Source organism: Halichoeres trimaculatus, unplaced genomic scaffold (genome assembly GCF_033239565.1).
Source record: "Halichoeres trimaculatus isolate MK-OKI-2021-1 unplaced genomic scaffold, fHalTri1.1 fHalTri1_scaffold_7, whole genome shotgun sequence".
NCBI classification, from domain to species: Eukaryota; Metazoa; Chordata; class Actinopteri; order Labriformes; family Labridae; genus Halichoeres; species Halichoeres trimaculatus.
The window spans coordinates 27,125,422-27,150,533 of NW_027437185.1; the positions used below are offsets into that span (position 1 = coordinate 27,125,422).

Below are 25,112 nucleotides of genomic sequence, written 5' to 3' on the forward strand. Positions count from 1 at the left end.
GAAACAGCAGCAGGGAGGTTGTTTTTGTTATAGGTAAGAGATCTATTGTACCCTTATTTACTGCTGTTGCAGTTTCTTGATAATGCTGATCTTCAGAGCAAGGAAAGTATCTTTTGTGTCCCTCTTAATCACTGTGTTTTGAAGGAGTGGTGCTAAGCATTTGACAAATATATCTATCAACCCAAATGTCCATAAGACTTTAATTCTCCACTTCAATCCTCCAGGTCAACCCATGATGCATTTTGTTGGTAGCTTGACTTGTGCTAGCCTGCATTGTGTAAGGATGTATAATCAGCTCCATTTATACTTTTCCAAATTTCAAAGATCTGACTTGATAAGGCACTTTCATTTCAGTTCTGCTTATCATGCATGCCCATTATCAAATTTATCTGTATTGGTTGTGCTGCTGTTTCCAGTTCATTGAAGCACCCCATCACAGCTATACTGATCCATTATCTTGGATAAAAAAATGCACATTGTCACATAGAGCTGGGACGATATACTAGTCTCAGGATTTAATTCTATTACGGTTTTTAGGGGGACAATTCGCTTTAAATTGCGATTCTTTGATATTTACCTTTTTTGCATTTTTAGTTTGCTTTTTTAACACCAAACCATGTTAAAAAAGTTAAATGATGATAATGTCTACAGACTATATCAGGAGCCATATTTTCCCGCAAAATGTACATCATGTGAGTTAGAGAGAAAGGTTTCACCCTCTGCTGGAGAAAAGTGGTAACTTTTTTACAATCTAGTTTATGAAAAAAGGCTGAAATAAAGAATTTGAATATGAAAAAAACTTATTTTATTCTGGTCAGTCTCTAGCATTAAGGTGTTCAAATTGTTGTAAGCAAAGATTGTTTTATATTTTCATGGGTTTTCATTTTAGTCTTCTTTCACTTATCTAAACTGAATAATTTTTTGACTGCCCTGTTGATATAACCTAATAAAGGAGTATTATTTAATGAAAATTAAGAAAAATTGTTCTCACAGTTAACAATGTACGTTAAGAGTCTAAATTGTCCAAAAATAAGCACAGGCTCACTTTTCTTTAATTTAATATTCAACTTTTTTCTTAAATATCATAGAAACAATATAGTCAATTGCCAGGTGTTAGCCTTAATTGGCTTCTACATGGTTACCGCTTTGAGCTAACTTACAGAGAAAAGTGCAACCACAGCTTTTTTTTGACTACATAGTCGGTTAAATGGGCTCTGATGTACAGTCATAAGGACAGCCCTGGGATGGTGTATGCTTTGGCCTGCTCTTAAAAAATGCACATTAGAAACAAAAAGACCCAACACAACATGTTCCAGCTCAACATCTGAAGTAGAGCAAGCAAGCTTCAGGTATGAAGCATTTATCTTCCAGGGGTAAAGTGGTTGGTTGCAAATGGATGTTTAATTTACATAATTCAACTAAAAAATACTTTTCTATTTTCAAAATGCATCAAGTGAAACCTACACTCTAAGCTCCAAAAATAAACTCTGCTCCTGAAGGAAAGATGGAACACGGGAAAAGTGACTTCCAAGGAAACTGAGAAAGAGAACTTGGGAGAAAAAACAAGCTTCAAACCACCAACAACCTGAGGGTGGTTTGAACCTAGAACATTCTTTAAAAGCTTATAAAAGGTTTTATGGAAACCACATCATGCACAGTGCGCACTTATGTGCGTGTGTAATAACAGTGTGGGCCCATTACATAAATGCAGATTAAGGGAAGTGAAGAAAGTAGAGTAAGGGCTGAAAAGGAGGGAAAATAACGTGTGAAAGACAGGACACATGCACACTCTTTAGACACACTCACACCTTTTCAGAGATTTCAGGGATGAAGTCAGGAAGAGGGAGACATTAATCCAGACAAACAACCTACGAACATTTAAGGATTTATAGGTGAACTGCAAACTGGACGAGACACTGACATGCTAATGAGTACTCTGGATAAAAATTGTAACAGAATACAAGCTTGTTTTACATCCTGTGAGACAAACTGACAGAGTTAGAGACATCTTTAACGGTCCATTAACAACCTGCAGTCATGACTTGTTGAAAACTGATCTGCTGTTTTCTCAGGACACGGACGGATGTTTGTCACTTCTGAGCTACACAGACAGAGACAAAAAGATAATTTAGGTTTTACAAAGTTTGACAGAGCATACTACAACACTGCGCTTGTCTCCTGTAACATCCATTCTACACAATAAAGGTTTGTTTTTTACATTAAAGCTCAAGTTTTTTTCTATAAACTTCATACCCTGCATACTCCAAACATCTATGTATGCAAAAAAGCACAGCCTGAATACTTCACTTTTCAACTGCAGTGGGAATCCTTTCAGGGAATTGAGATAATAAACCATGCTCAGCAAAATCAAGAGAATCCAAAGGGACAGAAGGGAAGGGACGGTGAATTGATAGGAGAAAGAAAAGGTAAGCAAGAAAAAGTCTGAATAAATACGGTGAGCTGGCCAGTTGGAACTGAAAGTAGGTCAAAGGACGCAAAGACTATTCCAGTGCAGTGTGTGTATTTGTGTGTATGTGAATGTATTATTCCTGGCTGGTCAGTGTATGGAGTCTGGGGACTGGGTTTCATTTTAGGGCAGAATAAGACTTCAGACAGGGCAGGAGGAGTCCTACTTTCAGCTTGAATGTGTTTAAAATAAGGCTAGAATTAAGGATTTTGTGGATTATTGAGAACACAACAAAAAACTCTCAAACAGCGCTCATCAATACTCCCTGTGATACCTTTGAGTTTCTTTTTTTAAACCAGTCATTTAAAACAGTCTTGATTTCTGAGGATATGGATTAATAAAGCAGCTGGTCTCTACATTCAGTAAGCTTAAAATGCCACATTTTTGAAAAGCTCATTTTCACACACACATTCTTGGCATGTGTGAAAGCAAAAAACCCAAACAAATTATTCTCCTGCGGCAGCCTTCTTGTAAAATGTCTGCAGGTAGTCTTGCAGAATCAATAATCCTTTTTCATATTGCAAGTTTCCAACTGGAATATAGCACAGCTCTGCTGTAATCAAACCAAAACTCTCTATTAATCTGGATGAAGGGGTGTAATGTTTGTGATATGGTTTTGATAAAGTAAAGGAGGTAAACATACAGCAGCACACATCACTGTTCCCTGCATGCTCCTATGGTCAGGTCTCGCCTTCAGTACATGCCTCTGTTAGGAGACATGTACTAAAGGTGAGAAATTACAGGGAATTAAATTTCATGCCTCTAAGGCAAGTGAAGAAATAAAAGAAATATCCAGTTGAGTGGATCCGTGTAGCGGTGTTAAACGGAGCTGGTGTTGACGCGATGACGTCAAGCGGCCAGCAACAAGTCACTGTGTTTGACTGCGCATGCTCATAACGTTCTTCTTCTATGGTTTTCACATTTTGCTGACCTGCCACTTATCGGCCAGGCGTGGCATTGCAGGCTTCAGAGGCGATCGTTTTCAGTTTGGCCTCTTCGTATGGACAGAGATATTTCTGTGGTGTGGACGGAGATTTTTTTTTAAACGAGGACAAAGATATCCGATCAAAAAAAAATCCATATATGTGTGGTTCAGGCCTAACTGGCACTATGTAAAAGACTGTTTGAACATGGAGGGAATCTCTGAGCAACTGAGCAAAAGAAAGGAGTGATGACTAATACTATGCAGACTTGTCTCTGCTGAATACTGCTCTTTTCAGTAGTTGGTATATTGGTTTTTTCTGATTTGTTTGTGTTTTGAGGATATCTTTTATACGCAACAGAGGAAACAGGAACGGTGACGATAGAAAAGACTCCATCTGCATCAATCACAGCCACCAAATGGTAAAAATATTGCCATGAATATTATTATTTTTTAATAATAAAATCCCATAACTTTTCAATTTAACACATCTATTCTTCAATATATACCTTGCAATGCTGTGTATATGTCCAGCAGGGAAAATCTCCTACTCCTTCGCTGTCTGACAGTCACAAAAATGCACCTTACAAAGGTACCTAAACATGGTACCTTTTGGTTTTAAGTGAATCAGTACTTGGTACTACTGATGGAATTAGGTCAGTAACTATAAAAGTACCTAATTCAGTACCCATCCTGACTAATTCAGAGAGTAGATGTAAAAGCAAGAGACTTTGACCATGCTTTTTGATACATTTTCTCAATAAGTGGCGCATTTGATTGATAAGAAAGGGTGATATATCGATAAAAATGAAAAAGCGTGAATTAATAATGGGAAAAATCATGCAAGGGATAAATTATACTAACTTGTCCAGAGAGGTCACTGAAATCAAGATTAAGAATCAAATCAGTCATAGATGTAACTGTTACTTTTTTCTACTTACACTAATGTATAGGGGAGTCTACTAAGTTTGCATTTAAGGTCTTTCAGTTAAAAATCTTAAACTCACCCTGAAAAAAGTGTATTTATTAGACTAAACATAACATATTCAGCTTCACCATTTCAGTCTTTCCAACCTTCACCAAGGACTTCTGACAAACCCTTGTTAAAGCCTCTCCAAAAACCGCAGCAGTAGCAGGTGTTGTGGTTGTATCAGAGGAATCTGAGGTCAGGTCAGTGTACTTGTTCAGTCACTGTCGGGTTACAGTCACCAGCAAAGTGGACAGGACTTAGCAATGACCCTCTGAACTGCAGAGCCACTCAACATACTCTGTGACGTAAACAACTGCACACAGGCTGCTGTAATGAACTAAGCAGCGTAAACACGTCTGTTAGTTTAAGATGTAGAGTGTCTTTTGTGTGTCTGCAGAGCGCCTTGAGCCTTAGATATGCCAAGAAATAGCTGGTGCCAGATAAGAAAGAGTTAACACTTTTGAATGTGTGTGGTGACTAGAGCCTATGCATGTGTTTGTGAAGCCAGCTCGTGTCCTCGACCTGAGTTTTATCAGCATTTTGGAGGCAGACACTGTTACTCATTAACAGCAGTGGTAGGACACAAACTCACACTAAAACACACACACACACACACACACCTGTTGATGTCTTATTAAGTCATTGCGAGGACAATATTTGATGTGAAGGAGCCTTTCATGTTGACATTGCTCCTACAAAGGAAATGAAATAGGCAGACCAGCTTCATAAAGTGAGTATGGCCTGCTAAAAAGGTATTAAAGAGCTGTGTTTCAATAAGTGTCACTTAAAAAGTCGAATACATTCAAATTCTCATTAAGTTATTAAGTAATAAAGTAAGTAATGAAGTAGTTACTCCATGTGACTATTACACTTTAAGAGATATTATTCATCATTCATCATTTCGACCCTCTTATTCCACATGATAATTCTGAACTCCTCCTTTTCCTGCCTCCCTCTTCCTCCTGTTTTTTGTCCTCCTTCCCCACCTGTGTGTTTTCTGCTTCATTGGGTGGAGAGTTGGACATTCCAAGCACGCACATAACACACTCACACTCAAACACACTTGTGCCCCCCTCCCACATTCCACACCAATCCTCAGCCGTGACTAAGTCCATTTGTTCAGCTCAGGTCACTGTCTCATCTCAGCCTCCTGTGTGTGTGTCAGAGAGGGGATTAGGTGTGTGTGTGACTGATTGCATGTGCTTAAATTGCATCTCTTTGTTTCTAATCTGCCCACGTTGACTGACATCTAAATGTCCCCCAAAGTGTGAAAAGAGGAGATAACTACGAAATGAAGTAGGGGAATACCCAGATGAGGATGAAACAATCCTCCTGACGTCTTACATGAACCACGAAGTTGTGACCTTTGGCATTTGAGGAACAATGGTGGTTTCCTCGGCTGCAGAGATCCTGCTTGTTCTGCTTCTGGCTTTCACAGTGATGGTCTCATCAGACATCAACAGGGGTGTACACTTCAATATTGTGCTCTAAGAGGGGAGCCAGAGCTTTGTGTCTGTGCAAGGAGAGATGCAAAACATACCTGTATCGTTTACCATAATATTTTACTGTTACTACTTGGATATTGGCGTATGTAATATCTGAGAAAAGAGCTAACAAAAAAGTTCAGCCTTTACGTACGAGCTTGGATTTGCAGCATCATTAGTTTTTGTTTATTGTAAGTCAGAGTACCAAAGAACCAAATTAGATACTTTTATAGGTACTGACCGAATACTGTAGATATATTCATATATTCGTATATATATTCATACAGAATATTCATGTAGAATATAATGGTACCATGTTCCTAAAACAAAACACTAGAGAATGAAACCTTGACATAATTAACTATCTGCTGACCTGTATCCCACCATAAATCCATCAGGAATTAATCTGAGGGATGCCAGGGATGTCTCCCAGTTCAGTATCATGACTAGGTGACAAAAACTGCGTACAGAGTCATGTTGGTATTCCACCAGTACATGAGTGGAATACTATCAGCAGAATCATTCACTTTACTGGACTTCCTGTGAGTGTATGTCCAGGCACATACAGCGTCTGTATGACGCACAGGGTGAGCGGGAACACAGCCACAAGTGTTGACTGACACTGGACACTCTACCTCACCAGAAAGGAAATTCTGTCTGAAATCTGTCAACGTGTTACTTGTAGCTGTCAGTGTGGACCAATCTCTGTCTGATCTCTTGTGTTTTTTTTTTTTTTATCTCTAGCTGTTATTTTCCACTCATTTCTCTGTGTATGTGGGTCTGAGTGTGTCATACAGACAGGGTTTAAAAAAACACAGGGGGTTCTACATTTAACTCCAGCGTCCACACGAGGCAAACAGGAAATGACGCTGATGTTTCCAAATGAGAGACAAGTATTAGATCCTATGAGACTTGAAGTGAACGAAGCCATGTCAAAATGATGGTAGTCAAAGTTTTACTTCTTTAATCCAGTTTTTAGAACAGTGTGGAGTTAAAACCTATTTTGCTTGATTAAACTTCTTTACAACTGATGCTTCTCAGAGCTTTGAAGGCAGTTAAAATGAAATCTCAAAATGTCGCACATCAACAGGTTAGTTACCAGAGTTGGTCACAAATTACACGTTTTGTTACAATGCTCATTGTTATAGAGTTTCAGTTTTTTGCCAAACGAATGGTCAACAACTTGAGATGTTCGACACCACTATTTTTCAGACTGATACCAGTACCAGGACTCCCTCTTAAGTACTCACCAATATAGAGTACTGATACCACCATCATGTTCATTCATGTTGTCTTGAAAGGACCTGATTCACATTTGCTGTTATGTCAAACCGCAGCAATTTAGCGCCAACTACTGGCGAGGAGGACTTACTCAATGTAAGAATGTCATACCTTGAGTATCACCTGCTGGTATCGGCAGCCTTAACTAGTAACGGCGTTACCTTGAAATAAGGCTGTGTCGGCCCCATACCCAATACCAGTACTCGCCCATCCCTAGTAACAACTCATTTAAATGTATGCAAACATGACTGAACTAGGGCTGCACGATTATCGCAATCGCAATCGCAATCGCAATCGCAATGTCAGCACATGCAATTATGTAATCGCAAAAGAGGATATCGCAATCGCAATCGCAATGTCAGCACATACAATTCAGATTTTTCTCCATGATAACCAAGCAAGTCTGTAGACTCATCATGACACAGCTTTTTTTATTAAATCGCAAGCACAATCGCAATCGCAATATTGTCCACCTAATCGCAAATCGCACCTTTTCCCCAAATCGTGCAGCTCTAGACTGAACCACAGTGACAGTTTGCTCTGCAGCTCCATTTATGGTGCAACTAACCCTTTGCATGTTTTGTGAATTATATGATGTGGTTTTGGCCAATTTACACAGCTTGGGTGAAAAAGCTGCACAATTGTGAGAAGAAATCGACGAATATGTGTGTAAACAGCTCTAGATGTAGCTATCATGGGTTGAGTCTGAAATAAAACTTTACTAATTCTCTCTGATAATTGTGAAAACGCTTTTTTTAACACGACTGACTACAGCAAACCTTTCCAACACTCCAGAATTGGGCTTTTTAAGAAGACTTAAGAAAAGTGTTACTTTCTACCATCTGAACTGGCGTCCAGCAGACAGATTTAGCAAAAGTAATCCGGCAGGGTTCCAGCCACTCTCCACCCCACAGCTGATCTGCAAACTTTCTTTCCCCACTTTCTCAGTTTTCCACCCATGTCTTGCCGCCTTCCCAAAAGCTCTGACAACACAACAGTTAAATCCCAGAAAGCAGTTGATAAGTACCTTTGTTAATAACCTGTGAAAGAATGGGCCTGTTGTGTCCCTGTGTGATAATGGTGCCAGCACAACAAAGGGATTACCACGGGATAAACCTTTCTCTGAGCTGACCGCTGTGATGGAGGGCCATGTAGAGGGAAATCATTAATACAGCTAACCGGTGTGAGAGCCTTTCAGCTAGTCGTCAGCACTGTGTGCTTACTGGCAGGGGATTCATGACATGAGTTATTTCACTGTGGCTGTAACCAATTTGTGGAGATGCTGTGTATATTTTTAATCTTTTACAGATTGAGTCAATGTTTCTTTAGCTGCTTTGGGAGAAAAGACAAGAAATGCCAGTCATGCCATTCTCTGCTGCTTCTCAAATTATTAACAATAATCAACACAGGATGCACTGTCTACTTTGGCTGCATGTGAAGGCCAGAAATACTCATATCACACTGTGTCAGAACAAACTGTCTCAGTTTCTAGGTTATGAACTCTTGGTATTTGTCTCTGAGCAGGAGCTCCAGCTCAGTGTAGACCTTTACTTTGTGGCAATGAATTCATCAAGTGAAGTTTTTTCTTAGGGTCATAAAGTCACAAATCAGATTTATGTCAAAGGGATTTACATTCCATATGATGCTAGATTCCTTTTGGACAGAATTTGTAAACCCTGTCTCTTAAAAAAAAAAAAGCAGAAGGAGGGATAGGTCTTTCAAAGTGGGATGTCATGGAGGTCATACCGTGTATATAAATCCAAATGAAAGGATAATAGACAAACACTGTGAGAAGGCTTAAAGCCCTGCTCAACTCCACCTCTGCCTCATGTTATGCCAACCAAATATGGGTTGAATCAGCATAACCAATGCGTCACAAGATGAAAAGGCTTCAAAACTGCACTTCAGAAAACAGAGGGTGACATCACAGAGACTACATCAATGTATTGTACAGTCTATGTGTGTATCCTCTTAGCTACCATTCGTCTTCTCTCTCCAGGTTTTAATCATGTTCAGTCAGACAACTCACGTTTGAATTGTTTATTTAGCAGCAAATATATTTTATGTTTGGCGTCCAGGCTCCGGCCTCATCACCCCTCACAATAAATTTACATGGTGACATTGAGGAGTGATGAGCAAAACATACTGAACATAATCCCCCCGGAGCCTGCAGGTGGTTGCTGGGGTGGTGGTGGGGGCAAAGAAACATGCAGCATTACAAACGCAGGGCAGCCAAGGCATTGACAGGCAGAGAGGGATGAGAGACTCCCGGTTTAAATAGACCGCCCAATTGAGAGAGTGTGAGTGCAAGATGGTTATGACGTGTGAGACACGTGGTATGTGTATAGCAGTGCTGCTCGAGTTGACTGCCTGAACTAGCTCGCGGGCTCGCCTCATTTGTGCAGTGCTGTGATGCTTAATGTTTGTCTGAAGATAAGGCCTAATGAAAAACAAATAGAGACTGAGTGATAGTGCTGCTTCCCTGCCACAGACACAAATATAACATTTTTTTATCAGATAGTAGGAGGACCTAAAAATGTCAGTACTTGCCAACCTGTGAATGATGAGGGTTAAGGCTGATTTATGCTTGAAATGTCCAGGGGATCCACACGACGTCATGCGGACGAATGATGTCAATTTGGCACCTAAAGCCCCCTTGTTTGGTCGTTTTCAGCGCACACTCAGAAATTTCTAACCTGCCTGAGGTAAGTGCCGGCAAGATGGCGGAAATATGGGATCTCCTAGTGGTGGAAGTGCAGAAATAAAGGCATCTGTATGACTTTTCATACAGAGATGACTGTGATAACTGAGTGGTTAATTATTCAGATCAGATCAGATCAGATCAGATATACTTTATTAATCCCCGGAGGGAAATTCATGTTGTTTGGGCTCTCTTCCAAGCAAAGAATTGTACACTCTGATGGCTGCAGGGAGGAATGATCTTCGGTACCTCTCGGTCCTGCAGCGCACAGAGGTAAGACGTCCATTCATGGTGTGAAATTGCGTCCACTCTTGGCAGAGAAGAGGAGTTGATTAAAAAAAACCAGACAAATGTGTACATTTGTTGTAAACAAAGGCAAACTTCTCCAACGCTGGTTTAGTACTCTGGTAGAAGTAAATTTTATTTCACGTGTTCTGTTTTGCGGGTCTTTTTTTTTTCGTGCTGAAAGCATAACACAGCCTTTAGGGATGTGACGGAGAGTAGAGCAGAGTGACTGTAAAGTGTGACTTCATCAGCAAAAAAAAAAAAAAAATCTGCACTTTTCTTCATGTCTATACTAATGTCTGCACTTCATGTCTAGAAGTGATAAAAAAAATCCTCTAGCGCATAAGTACTGGGAAACAATCAGAAAATGACCTTTTGAGTTTCAGGACTCTTTCTTTTACTTTATCTCTATCTACCACCGATGGTGCTCAGACATTTTTCCACAGGTTTTGGTGTTTTTTTTTTATATTACTGAGTATAAATATTACTAAAAGTGTACAGTTTTAACGCTCACTGTATATTCAAAACTATTGTTTCAACAGCCAAGCTCACTACTTATACAAATTTCACTGGCTGAGTGCCCTGCAGAAGGTTCGAGTGCAGAATACCTGAATCACAACTTAAAATGTTTTCATTCTGAAATGAGATATTTATCAAACAATTAAGCTTGTTAAAAAGCGAAGACATGCAAGCCTTAGAAGTATTTGTCAAAAAGCCAAATAGCTCCTTTGTTTGACAATGTCTTTGTTCATTGACAGCCTGACACTCAATCACCTTTCATGCAACAATTCAAAAGATGTTTCTAAATAACTTTTAAATGTGTAAAAACATCTGCAACAGCACAAATGCCTCCAAGTGGAAAGTCTGGAAAATGTGGTGTATCCCCGTTTTTAAACAATGATCACATCTACACCTTCTGTGATGGCTGGATTTTTACTGCAACTTAAAAAGTGGACAACAGAGCAGCAATATTTTGTCTGACAACACTTCATAAAATTGCATTATTCACTTGCCTGATCTAATGTCCCCATTTTTAAAAGCTTAAAAAGACAACATCAAAAGCTTGAAACCTGACCCAAATGCCACCGATTGACAAATGATGTAAGAATGTGCATATTCATGTCAATTACTTTGACATGCAGACTCAAAGATGATGTCAATGTATTTTTTGGCCACACAGTCACCGGTATATATACCCCTCCAGGGTCCCCATCCGTCTGAACCCACCCCCACCTCTCTCACAGTCCTCTCACATTCCCCCTGCAGTATGGATTCCACATCGACAGCTGGCACCGAGCAAAAAGACGAGTGTGTTTGAGTCCCCTCGTGTGTGTTGTGGTTTTCAACTTAGTGCCATGTTTTAGTTTTAGGTTTTGGGCTTTAGTGGAATCCTGCCACAACAAGGAACAGCAGCCTGGAACTGTTTCTGCTGCCATTCATGATCCTTAAAATAAAGACCTATGATCTTTTAAATAAAGAACACTGGAGCATTTCCTGCTCTTGTAGAAAAGACAGAGAAGAAGAAAACAAGAAAACAGGCACAATATCTGCCTTAAGTTATCCTTGAGAATCAAAAAGACTGTGCACGGCTTGATGGATTTAAATAAGATCTCAGCAGAGCCACAGATCAGGAGCTGCAGCAATAATACCGCTTACAAAAAATGCTTCCTAAAGCCACCCTCCTTAACATCCTGCCCCTGATCAGCCTCTATTTCCTGGGGTCAAAGGTGATCTGTGTGTCTAACAAACAACAATGTATAGAGAGTGGAGCAGACTGTCAATAACATGTCTGTCATGGTTTTCAATGTCCTTGTTACGCTGGTATTTTTGGCTAACTGCTGGGTAGTCTGGTGTTTTTGCTGTGTGGTCTTTCACACTTGATACACAACCGCACAAAAATATCCTAAAACATGCTCACAGCTGCTCTGAGAGCAACAAGATTCTCCATCAGACCCATTCTGACAGGCTAAAGCCAAAAGAAAACAAGAGCCTGTGTCTGCTGTCCCAGCCATCACCTTTCAGCATCTCATTTGTAACGCCATCAGGAATAACAGCTGGAGACTGTGTGTGGGAGTGTGTGTGTGTCTGTGGTGGGGGTTGAAGTGGTTTGGAAAAGGTTTGATTGAAAGGCAGTCAGGGGGAGAAAAAGCAGCAGAGACAAAGAAAGTGGCAGAGGAATTAAACTGTCAGAGAGGCAGATAGAAAGTGACAGAGAACAGACAGATCAGAGAGAGATGACGTACAGGTAGGAGAGGACAGGCAGTAATTTCAGTGCCTCATGCAGACCTCCCTGTGAATGCATGTCACCACTTTGTTTCACCATTGAGAAAGAATTGTCCTCAATGCAAACTCTGGATTAAAATTTCTGCAATCTTCCCAAACCCATTTGGTATGTTGTTTCAAGGTGAACATGTTTTCTGATTCCGGAATTATTGATCTGTTTTTAGTTAAATATCTGGTTAACGCCCCAGTTCAATGCTATTAGTTTGATTTTGTACCCCCCTGTGGACAAAGGAGTTCCTCTTTTCTCTTCACTACTCTTGTCCTATGCAAAACGAACTAATAAAAAAACAAACAATCATGGTTTTCTTCGTCAAATGTATGGCTCATAGAGAATCTCTGCCTTGGGAGATGCAAAACAAGCGGTTACAGCAGCTACCTCTACTCAGCAGCAGCAGTAGGTTAAGACTGTGACGTAACTATATAGGGGTGGTTATCATCATCAGTAGCCAAGGAGGCTGATAACCAATATTTGGAGCCGATAGTCATTTGCAGTAAAAGTAAAAATATTGGTGCCAAAGTTTTAATAAAACAAACTCCAATGCTTAAATTTGTGTAAATCCCTATCTTGCACATAAAGCTAAATGAAAACTTAAAAAAGTTTGTTTCCTATCAGCAGTTAAAGTTTTAAAAAAGGCAGATGCCGATATGCTTCAAAACGGCAAATATCCGTGCTGATAATCAGCTCAGCCAATAAACGGTCAATACCTCATGTAAAGGTACGTTAATTTTTTCAAAGTTGAAGGCTTTGACCCTTTAATAGTGACGTGACTTGATCACACGGACAAAAAAGACACTTCTAGACTTCAAAACAAGCTGGACAAGTTTGATTATCACTGAAAAGTCCCTCCCATTTCAACCATTTTTGACATTCATAATAAACACATTCCAAAATCTTTTTTTTTTTTTTTTTGAAATTGCAACATGTCTTGAAAAAGGCTAACGGAAAATTTGTGCTCCAAAGTCAAATAAATAAATGACTCATTCGCTTATCTGATTTGATGCCCTACATTGCAAGAACTCCAGTTAAGCTCCAAAATAAAGATGTCCAAAGTAAAGACATTCACAAAAACACAATTAAAGAGAGACATTTTCATGGGATTAATATTATTATTAGATTAGTTTTGGTTACTTTGTTTCTAAAATCCATGTCATTGAGGTAGCCCAACTGAGACAGAGTGAAATAAAGGAGTGAAATAAAGGAGTGAAAGCAGAGTGTGTGTTTTCCTGTGGGGATCCTGGTGTGTTATTACAGTCTCCTCTGGTGCAGGCATGTGCTTTCTTTGACCCTACAAACACAAGCACACACACATACATATACAAATACACACCCACCTCCACGCACACACTCTCTCTGACCCCTCCCGATCTACTTGCTGACCTCTGACATGCAGTGTTGTAGCGTTGACCAAACATACCCCAACCCCACTGAGACCACAATACAGCAGTGTGGCGCCACGACCCACACAATACTGCACTGTGTAGGACAGAAAGAGAGACAGAGGAGCCGGGAGACAGAGAATGAGACAGAACAGAGGGAGACACTTTGAAATGTATGAACGGTCAAATTCAAAGAGGGAAAAAAACAGATGTCTACAAATTGAAATGTAAAGCTGGATGTCGATAAGGGCAAATTCAACACTTTGCATAAGCTATAAAGGAAGAAGCATTTGAGATAATTTAAATCAATTTGTGTTTGTGCAAAAAAAGTCATACCACTCATGATAACTGAAAGGACTAATCTAACTACAAATATTTCTGTTTTTAAAGAGCAAACTCTCATGTGCTCTCCTGCTGACAAACTCCTGCAGCCCTGAGCTCCTGCACTTTTTTCATGTGTTTAAATCAACTGTCAAGTCCTTTCACTCAGTCTTAACCCTCTTTATTGCTAAAACAGGCTCAAGCGGAGGCGTTAAAAACATTTTAAATGAAGACGTTTCTTCTTTATTCCAAAGGAGTTTCCAAAGTTTTTAAAAACTCCACAGAAATCAGACTTAATCTTGGGAAAATATGCAAAATTGAGCTCTGGACACCAGGAATGTTTCCATTTTACTGAGTGGTGCAGACAGAAAGTCATTCAGTCTAAGGGTTTATGTAAATGAAGAGTTGATTCAGATGAATGCAGAGTATAAGAAAAGGTCACATGATGGTATAACATGATGTTTTTCAGCCTTCTAGTTGCTCATGGGTGGAAAGGGGACTCAATAGGTAATTGTTCTTTCACATTTTTCCTCTCCATAATACTATCTTATCCTCTATTGTTGCCCCTATCTCTTCACCCCACCCCCAACAAACAAATATCACATCTTCACTTCACTTCACTGCGGCAGATCATCAACCCCCCGGCAGACGACGTCCAGACAGCCCCATTATCCCCCACCATTAGCTAAGTCAAAGCAAACATTGACTTTATCTAAACGTGGGCTAATAGCCTTTAACATTAACAGGCCCTGTAAAACTTTAGGAAGGAGAACAGAGGTTGTTGCAGGAGTGGGGTGTGAGGGGAGAAAGGATGGTCCCTACTCTGTTTCCTGCCAATATTAGTGCTGGTATTTACTTTAGGTGGACAAAAGAAAGACAGTGACAAGCATATGTGATGTTATTCTGGTGAAGGGTTTGGCATTGGTCAGAAATCTGTGCAGGCTACCTGAAGTCTACTACTATGATTGACCTCAAAATACATACAATATACAACAGAAAAGTGAAAAGATGTGTCTGCGTCTATTGTGTTTCTGTCTCTTCTGTCTTTTTTGTAGTTTCCATAAAGTCAGATTTTTTTTCTGCTTAAGAGCATCTACTACTACCTACCTCTATGTATCCAAATTGCCAACTAGGTCTTTTTCTTGCAGCAGCCGATCTGCCTGTCTAAACACCCAACAGACAACATTTGGCCCTAACATCAGGGTTTAACAAGAGGAACTGGAGGAGTCATTTAAAGCCTTTGAAGCTGACCTGTGTCAGTTAATCACCACATAATCAACAAACACACATGTAATGGCTGTTCCTGCTGTACCTCCCTGAAAGGACTCATTTTCACACAACAATCAGTTGGGAAAATGCTGAAAGAGATAACATGAGCAACATTTTAAGTATGCCACAGAGAATATAAACCTTTTTCAGGCAGTCCGTGGTGGATGTGGATGAAAAGCTGAAGTAACACAGGCCCATTCCTGTTAGTTCAAACACTGAGGATGGCAAACAGATGCCCTCCACAAACATCAGGCTGTATAATGGTTATCAGTACGTCAAATGGTATTTACGATGCAGAGCTGTGACTCAGGGCGCGTTTCATGCCGAAAACACAGGAGTGCAGAGGAGGGGATTTACTGATGTGGGACCATGAGTGTGTGTGTTTACAATGAGGTAAAGTTGTGTGTTTGCAGCATCTGTCTGTGGTATGCAGCTGTTTACTTAATGAGGAATCAAGATGCTCCCCTCCCAGTCTTCTTCCTCTCCCTCCTCTTTCTCCTCCTTCAGTCTTATCAGGGAGACACGGACAGATGCCCACCACAACTGACAGAACGTGTTCTAATTCAGGACTCAATTAGTGCTTAGATTCATTTATAATATTACATAGAAAATAGGGATGGGTACCGAATTAGGTACTTTTAGAGGTACCGACCGAATTCTGTCAAAAGTACCGGGTACCGGTTCATGTAAAATCAAAAGGTACCATGTTTAGGTACCTAAATGCATACTTGTGACTGTGAGGGAGTGGAAGGGTAGTCAATTTTCCATGTTGGACATGAACACAGCATTGCAAGGTTATTTAGTTAAGAATAAATATGTGTAGTCAAAAAAATATGTATTTTATTACTAAACAAATTGGTATTTTTTACCACTGAAACACAAAAAAGTACCGAAATTTGGTACCGCTCAGTACCAGTACTGATTGCCAGGTACCGTGCATCGGTACCGTATTGATTCAAATGAGAAAGGTACCCATCCCTAATAGAAAAGAACAACATGGGTGAATTTAAGACATGATATTGACATGTTGCTCCACCAGGGTTGGGCATATTGTGACCCTCTGATCAATGTCACAACCCCTTATTTTGGGGACCACAGGGTAAGTTAACCTATTAGCAACAAAAGAAATTGGTACCGTTTTGGTTTAGTTTGATTAAATAAACGAATAAAAATAAAATACACTAATAATGAAAAGTTACTTTACAACTGGTGTCAAGGCACAACCAGTGCAAAAATGTGTGAATGTGAAAAGATACATGCAAGTGTGGTGTTAGGTTTGTTTATGCTGCCCACTATGCTACATACGACTGTCACAATCCACAGTTCCTGTGTCCTTTACATTTGAATGGACTTTACACAATTCATCCATTAGGGGGCGCTCACAGTGACCTCCAATTCTCTGCTGCCATCAAAGTGACATGAAACAGGGAGAAGTAACCTATGTGCATAGCTTCTAGCAGAACTGCAAAGCTTTTCCTCAGTTTTCCAGAAGATTCTTCTTTCTTGTGTTCTCAAACTGTTGGCTACACTGCTCGCCACTGCCCCCATGATTTCCAGTGGAACTACCACATTAGGATATGTTTTTAACCTTCCTAAAAAGGTGCAGGAAAACAGTTGAAAATAAGCATTGAAAGAGCAAAAGCGCCAAATTGATCATTTTCCCAGGACGAGGATTGAGAACACATTAGTTTGACCTTAAAAGCACTTTAGCTCCTCCTAACCTGTCTGGAAATGGCTCCCACATCAATCTGCTGTCGTTATATTCATAAAACAGATTAAAAGACACAAACTCCTTATTTCAAACTTTCATCTCTCTTCTGTTCAGCCACTCTGCTTTTTAGTTCTCTTTAACTTCTCTTTAACTTCTCTTCACAACTTTAAAGCTCTGCTAATTACCCATTTCTTGTCTCTCTTGTGGCTCTGGGTCTCCTCCTCTAGCCCTTTTTAACCTAACCACAATTCACCCCTACGTATCACTGTTAGTGTTAGCGTGCTAATTACATTCCTCTGTAATGAGTGTATGGGACAGGGGGGTAGTAAAGTGATTGTAGGCTGAGTGTGCGTGCTGACATGTGTTGGGCCATATTTATAGTCACCATCTACTTTCTGTATATGTTTTCAGCATCTGTGTATAGCACTGTTTGCATGCAGCACTGCATGCCTGACTTTGTGCACAGTGAAGATGCTCTCCGTTCCCTTTCTCTTGTTTAATGTTTGTCTCTACTTTGGCAGAATCAACACAATAAAGATGCACTTTAAAATGTTTGTGGCTCTTCAGACAACAAGTGAAACCTCTCATCTTTGTCTCCTTTCTATCCCTCTTTCTGGTCGATACCGTACAACCACACTGACAACATTCAGTTGTTTGGATGGAGAAAACAACCAGAAAACAATGTCTATGCTCATCATCTTGATTTTTTGAATTAGTTTTCCATTCTGAGTCAGCTTCAAAGGATTGTACTAGAAGAGGCCAACAAGATGTGATGGTGCATGCTATTTTTTATTTTTTTTTTACCTCACAACATCACAGGTAAAAGCAGGATGACACTCAACTCCAACTTTGTTATTCACCACCCTCTGTTCTGCTCCAGTTGATTAACCATCGAGTGCCTCACAGCTGGATTGCATAAAAAACATTGGACAGGCTGATAACCATCTGACACACACGTGGCAGCTCACATCACATGCACAATAACTGCATGCGTGTATGTGTGGAAGTATGCATGGATACAGACATGCACCACCATTGGACAAACACTTGATGTGTTCATTTTTTTTTTAATCCAGTCTTATCCTTACTATCATTCTCAAATCATCTGGGGTGAAAAAGCAGCTTTTGCTCATCCATCGTCTTTTAGGGTCACTGGGCTTGGGGCCTATCCCACCTGTTATCAGGCACAAGACAGGGCACACCCCGGCAGTTTGCCAACCTATAACAGGGCTAACACTTACAGGTAGACAACCCTTCAAGATTTTATGAAAACAACAAATTCTGCAACATGCTGAGTATTTCTTTAAACAGCGTAAAATGTATTGCTCAAAGAACTCCTGATCCCTACTTTGTCTCAAGCTGACCACAGCCAAGAATGCACTGACCCACAGCTACTCTCTGGCCCCTGTAATCAAGCTCAGTGTTGTTCAGCTAACAGGGGAGAATGCTAATCTCTCAGCTGCTCAGTCTCATGCTCGACTGTACACACACAAACACTCAGACACTGGTTCAAACAGCGTGGTTGTGTAAGCCTCTGGCGTGCAGTTTATGTGGCTCTAAACGAGGAGCATCAGTGTAACCTCTTCATCTCTGTGTGTCTGTTTCTCTGGGTTTAATCCTCTTCAATCCCTGTGTCTTTCTTTTTTTTAGACGTTTCTGTCTAAATACTTTTTTAAAAGTACCCATGAGTGTAAGAAATCAAATATCAGGCTTTTTTGAAACATTACGATCTACTTTCTAGGTTTTTTTCAGCTATTACTTTCAAACAATTAGCAATACTGTTCATATTGTACTTTACTGTACATGTAGTGCAGTTTCAAATTTGCTGTTTAACATAACTCTGCATTTAAACAATGGCTGCCTTATATTTACTAACACTGAGGGGATTTCCCAAAAACTACGGCAACAAACAGTTCATGCTTTCAGTGTTGGGTATCATAATGTGTCCCAAGATTTCAACTGCTTTTGGTTGCATTTTAACCCAGCCGCCCTCAGTAACCCACTGCTGTTGTGCATATTTCTGTGGAACATGTTCTTCATGCTGCTAATTCAAAATGTATCAGAGTTATTTCTTAGAGTGCAGTAGAGACGGTTACAAAGGCCCTTTTGTTTGTGTTTAACCTGTTGACCACGATGATTTAATTTTATGCCTAAGGGTTGAGAATTGGAGTTATTAGTTTGTCTAACTTTATCGTGAACCTAACAGTTTTCTATTACAGATGGTTACAAATGATCAAAAGCAGCTGCTGTGAGTGATCCTGTTGTCTTATGTGCTGTATTTGAAAGTAAAGTTTTTATATTGAACTGTATTGTATGCCTGTCTGATGACTGATTTAAGTGGCTCCTGTGGCTTTCCTGCACAGTGCCCAACTCCTGCTGCGTACCTGGGACTGTTATTGACTCTTTACTGATTTGACTCTGTCAGGTACATTTGAAACCTTAGGTCTTGTTTTTGTTCCTTTTACCCTGTTACCTGCATGGTGTTGCAGCTCAGTAAGCAGTGATAAGTTGATATTTTTGTGCTTGGAAACTTTGATTTTCAGCAGGATCTTGGGAAAAAAATACTGTATTAACAACCACTTTACCAGATGTTGTTTTTCTAAGAGTATTTTTCAAGAAACAGCTGCAACATCATTGTGTTTTAACTATGTCACAAGGTGTTGTTCTGAATCTTGTTTTTTATGCAGAAACATAATGGTGTGAGAAAAATGATCCAGGAACTGAATCTAAAACAATCGTTTGATTAAACTGGTTGCCCTGGAATTGGTACACTCATTGGACACTCTTTGTTATTGGTTTTTATACATTTCTGATGAATCCTCCAAAAGATTTGCAGCATTGTTCAAACCACAACACACGTCGCCTGCCTCCACACCTGCATGATGCTTTTGGCTGTTTCTTCATTCACTGTTTGCAATGTACCAACTACAATAACCAATTAGGCCTCCTTCGAATGAGATGCACACAAACCGACTCTTCATCTGACCTCTTTAACTTCTGCTCCGTCCAAAGCAGTACAAGGTTTCGTGTTTGACACCAGTTAGATTCCTCCAGACGTCATACGGTGTAGATACAGTAAAGAGCCACCTGAGTTCTCAGTAGGTTTATAACATTATATTGTCCCCTATGTCCTCTTCATGCTCTCCTGCCCTTTCCCTAGCATCTCCTCCTGTAATCTGTTTTCTCTCCTTCTCTACTTTTCTCTACTCCTCCTCCCTTTCCCTCTTCACCTCCTTCCTTAACCATTTAAAATAGCTGTAATCTTAATATCTCCTGAGTTTGTCCTCTCCTTCACCCCCTTCCTTTCGTTTCTTTCTGTCCTTCTCTCCTCTCCCCCGGTGCCGCCTGCCCTGGTTTCATTGACAGACTGCAGGCAGTGAGGGGGAGGAAACGCTGTGGCGTTGCACAGCAAACATCCCTAATAGGCTAATCTAATCTCATCTCTTTGCGGTCTACAGACTTGTGTTTACTTTCGGCCCCGTGTCTGCACGCTGGCCCAGCCTCGCCTCACTGAATGCAGCTTTGTTCCCCATGAAAACTCATCATCGGTGTGATCTTGGGAACGGGCGCCAACTCCATGACCGTCTGCCTGTAATGCCTGCAGCATGAGGATGATTGTAGCTGTTGTCCTTTGTTTTTTATCGTGATAAGATTTATTGAGAGAGAAAAGGTAGCGTGCTCAGTTTGGAGCATACTGTTCCGAATCTGACCCTGGTCACTGACGTGCTGAAGAGGAGGGGTTTAATTTTACTTTTTCAGTTCAAATCCAAAGTTTATACACCTTTAAACCACAGCACTGCAAAGCCAGAGGAAGATAACCTGACAGTAACTGAATAACCAGTTTCAGCTAAAAGGTTTGGCAAATGTTAAAAGAGCAAAAACGTCTGTAAAGTTCACCTCAAGACAGGTGTCGGCAGATATGTGAAAATGTAATGTAAGAGCCAGTGAAAACTAGATGACAAAGAGTTTTCCTCCTTCTTTGAGCATCAACGACAACCATTTCAAACACATCCACAGGTGTTTTAACATCCCTCTAAATCTCAGAAATATCAGCGTTTCTGTTACTCACCCCTGGCAGCAGTGGACACCAGCAACATCTCCAATAGCAGAATGACCCAATGAAGCTCCATGTCAGTTTACTTTTCAGCCAGAAGAAAAAACAGCCTCTTTGATCTGAAGGAGGAAATAAACCATGAGAGTGATGGTGTACTTCAAGCTTTAAATAATACAAACTTGTATGGATTATAGAACATATATAATCAAATGTCAAGTTGATTTATTCCAAAAACCACAAGCCACACTCATTATTTAACCACCTTGATAAGGCGCTTTGATTAGTTGCAGCCAGATTGCTGCCGGCGCATTGGAATTAAAAGATCAGTTTCTCTCACAACTGGCTGACAGCTGGCGAGCATCGATTTGAGTTCCAGCCTCAAACTTGAGACTTGAAAAGCTCGGAAAAGCTGACGAGAAAATAATCAGGTTGGTTTCTAATGTAGGAATGAAATATGAATATTCTGCAGTCATGTCATCACATTTTGAATCTTTGAATGTCATTTCCAGTAAGACTGAAGTCTGATGGGTATTGCAGTGGAGCAGAGATTCTTGCACAGTTTTGTGCACAGATTTATGCACGTCCACCTGTCCACATGTCTCTCCTTACAGTGGTTTTAATCTTTCCGACACATGGATTCTTTCCTAAACTGTATGAGATCTTATTTCAGGACTTCACATGCCATATCTTTGATCAGCATCTGTCAACCTCCGTGGCTCAGCTCAGCTAACTCATAAAAGGCGGGATAATTGATTTGTGGCAATCAAGAGCGGAGATTTTATTTCTGCCTATGTCAGTTTTAGTTGCATTAGTATGTACATTAAATTGAACATCGTACAAAGCAGCTGCCAGCAAAAACTTTGTCTGAGGATGAGGTGAGCCCCAGTGAATTATGAGGATAGCAGCTTGAGAGATAATGCATTTCAAAGCAGCACTCCAAGACAACTTATTGCGCCAGAATAAAAAACAATTACAGAAATGAATGTAAGTGTTGCAGTGCATTTAACCAATAAAGCATGCTGTTAATCTAACATACTGCTTTAAAGGTCTTTCTTTATGTTTGGCACTTTGTACACTAATCACAGCTAGACTTCTCTACACCTGATATTTCGTTGGGAGTTATTTCTCTGATTTTGTTGCTGATAGTTTCAAAGTAATGACACATACACAAGACAAAAACACTCTTTTAAACAGAAACGATGTAAATTGTTAAAATGATAAAGAAAAATAGATTGTGAAAAAGACAAGTGGAGAGAGGACACGTTTCTTTAAATTCTAGCTAAAGTTTGACAAACAGTGGATGGGCTACGTTATATAAATGAAACAGTTACTTATAAATAAGGCGGTACTTACTGCTGGCAGCTTGCTCACATGCCTTTATACCCCGGGAATAAATTCATCAAAGGTCTTCAGCCCGTCTGACTTCACGATTTGGAAAACTTAATCCGTGATTCAATCCAATAGTGGTTATAAATGTAAAGAGACGAGTCTGTCACCGATACGACTACTGGGAGAATTCAAGTCGACTGTAACAAAATGTACAAAGTAGATGATACGCGCACGAGCATGAAATAATGTAGAGACTATGGATTAAAATCAGAAAAACACCGGGTCAGGTCAAACACGTGAGCGCTGGAAATGCTGGCTGTAGTATTTCTGAATGACAGTCTGCATGTAAAGCGCTCGAGGGAGACCACAGGCAGCACCGGGTTCAGAATGAAAGACGAAAAGAAAACACTTCCTCTACACTTCCCACCAGTCCGTGAAACTATTCACACCATTCTCCGCAAAATGATAACCTGAATACTAGATCCACATTGCCTCCAGCAGCGCCTCGTCGTCCAAAACTTCAGCCGCAGGCGAGAAAACAAACTGCTCCGAAGGACTCCCCGAGTGAGAAACTTTCAGCCAATCAGGGCTCAGGCCAATCAGTGAGCGGACCAATCAGCGAGCAGGACCGTGCTGGACAAATTTGGAGCGGTTTAAGGGGTAGAGGAGGGGGCACACATTACCATCAATTTGAGTCATCAATTTGGACCAGAAATGATCCATAATAAGATGTACTTATAAGATATTTTTTGAAAAAAAGGCCAGGATTTTGAACATTTAAATATCATTTCGTTAGTCATCAGATAATTACTTCTAAAACTAAATTAATAATTAAACGGTTTATTGTAAATTGGCTGGTATTATTGTGGGAGAAGAGGCTGTAGCTGCAGTAACATAAGGTGTGTGCTAATATTTATAACGTTTTGTAAAAATAAACGGACATCTATTTTTGTTTTTACCTATACTTTTAGAACCCATAATCCCACATTTTGTTAATTGAGCTTGTGTATTTAAAATTCAGCATGCTTTACCTTGTGCATCGTGTGTGGGGGCTTCAGGTGAAGTTACAGGGCAACACTGCCACCCTCTGGCTCTAGAACCGTATTACGTCTATATGCTCAAAAGTTGGATCAGGTAAAACCATGGGTAAAACTCTATGGAAACACCACTTTGATTTTTTTGTTTGTTCTCAGAGCCTTCTTCGGCGACTGACCATATAAATATTGAGAATTAACATGTCATTTCATGGAGTTTTTTTTTTCTAAATACTTGATTATACGTTAAGATTCGGGTACAGTCAACAAATCTCAAAAGGGCTAATTACTTCACGGAGATAATGAAGCCTGGATCTTATAAACCTGGAATATTTTCTAAATCCTGTTATCACTTTTGAAATAAAGTTAATTTTGTGAATCACATTTACTTCAACTCTGTCAAAACAGTGCCATCTCCTGGTGATAAGAGGAACCGCATCTTAGCCGCCAATGCACTGTAACCTGGGATGTTTTTGCCAGCTTGTTATTTAACGGCAAATGGAAAATTGCAAAATAAATACATTAGAAATAAAGACCTACAAAAGATCAGTGGTATGTTGAATATTTTGTTAAACATGTCGAAATAAGAGATTGAGGATGAGTTTTTCTAGGTTTAAATATGAGACCCAGATAACCTGAAGGTCTGCATTCAGCCTGTTTGAATTCAGTCCCACGTGTTTTTGAACTAGACAGGAGAATAACCAGGACTTTCCATTAATAAAATCACAAAACAAAATAACAACAACAATAATAACAATAACAAACAAAAAAAACAAAACAAAACAGAGTGCTTGAAATTTAAAGAGCACTTTTGATCAAGTCACTTTTTTTCTTAATAAGAAACTTGTTTTCATAAAAGTCTTAAAAAGAGTTTATTTTTTACCTAGCCTTGACAGACATTGTTGTCATATGAATTTTCAAAACTTTCTTCCTGCACACGTTTGTTTTGTATGTACCAAACAAAATATAAAACGCAAATCACATGAAAGGACTCATACAGTATAAATCAGCATACTGGACTAAGAGTGATAAATTCCATATTTTCCTCAGCAGATGGTAGCAGAGGACTATATTACGTCAACATAGACAAGGGCACACACACAAATAATGTTTTATGTTTAAAGTACAGCTGTAAAAATGCCTTTTCTCCTCAAATCATCATGACAGATGGTAGGAGTATGGTCGAGTATGCTCCATTGAAATCCTTGCACTGTGACAGGCAGCACGCTGGAACTACTTCTGGCAAAGACCATTGTGTGTATGAGAGAGAGGAGAAAGGGAGGCCATCAATCTGGCTCTGCTGCTGTGGGTCTACATCTATCTGTGTTTTAAAAGGACTTAGCTAAGGTTTTCAAGGAATTCCTATGTATGCGTGCCATTGTCTACGTCTGCCTTGAACCCATTCTCCTGCCTTTATGTTTAAGTTTTGGTTATTTCAGGATGTTTCTAAGTGGAGAGTGAGTGTTTAAATCAGCCAATCACAGCACGCCCAGGGCACAAGTGACTTTGCATGTTGGTTTGCAAGTGAAAAAAGCTGTCCCAAGCGGCTAGGATAGTGGATGTTGCAGGGAACAAGAAAAACAACTACAGTGAAATGAAACGCCAGACAGATAAAACTTTTTAT

At 39.9% G+C, this 25,112-nt stretch overlaps 1 protein-coding gene across 1 annotated transcript in view; it reads right to left on the reverse strand.

The window, feature by feature from the left end:
- Positions 1-22,972, reverse strand: part of fgfrl1a (fibroblast growth factor receptor like 1a) — an 81,433-nt gene extending 58,461 nt beyond the window's left edge. Inside the window, exons 1-2 of the mRNA XM_074673256.1 lie at positions 22,479-22,972; positions 21,141-21,244 (exon numbers count right to left, since the gene is read on the reverse strand). Coding sequence (XP_074529357.1) covers positions 21,141-21,201 — 61 coding nt within the window. The 5' untranslated portion in view covers positions 21,202-21,244; positions 22,479-22,972. The remainder of the gene's footprint in view (positions 1-21,140; positions 21,245-22,478) is intronic.
- Positions 22,973-25,112: the final 2,140 nt, after the last annotated feature.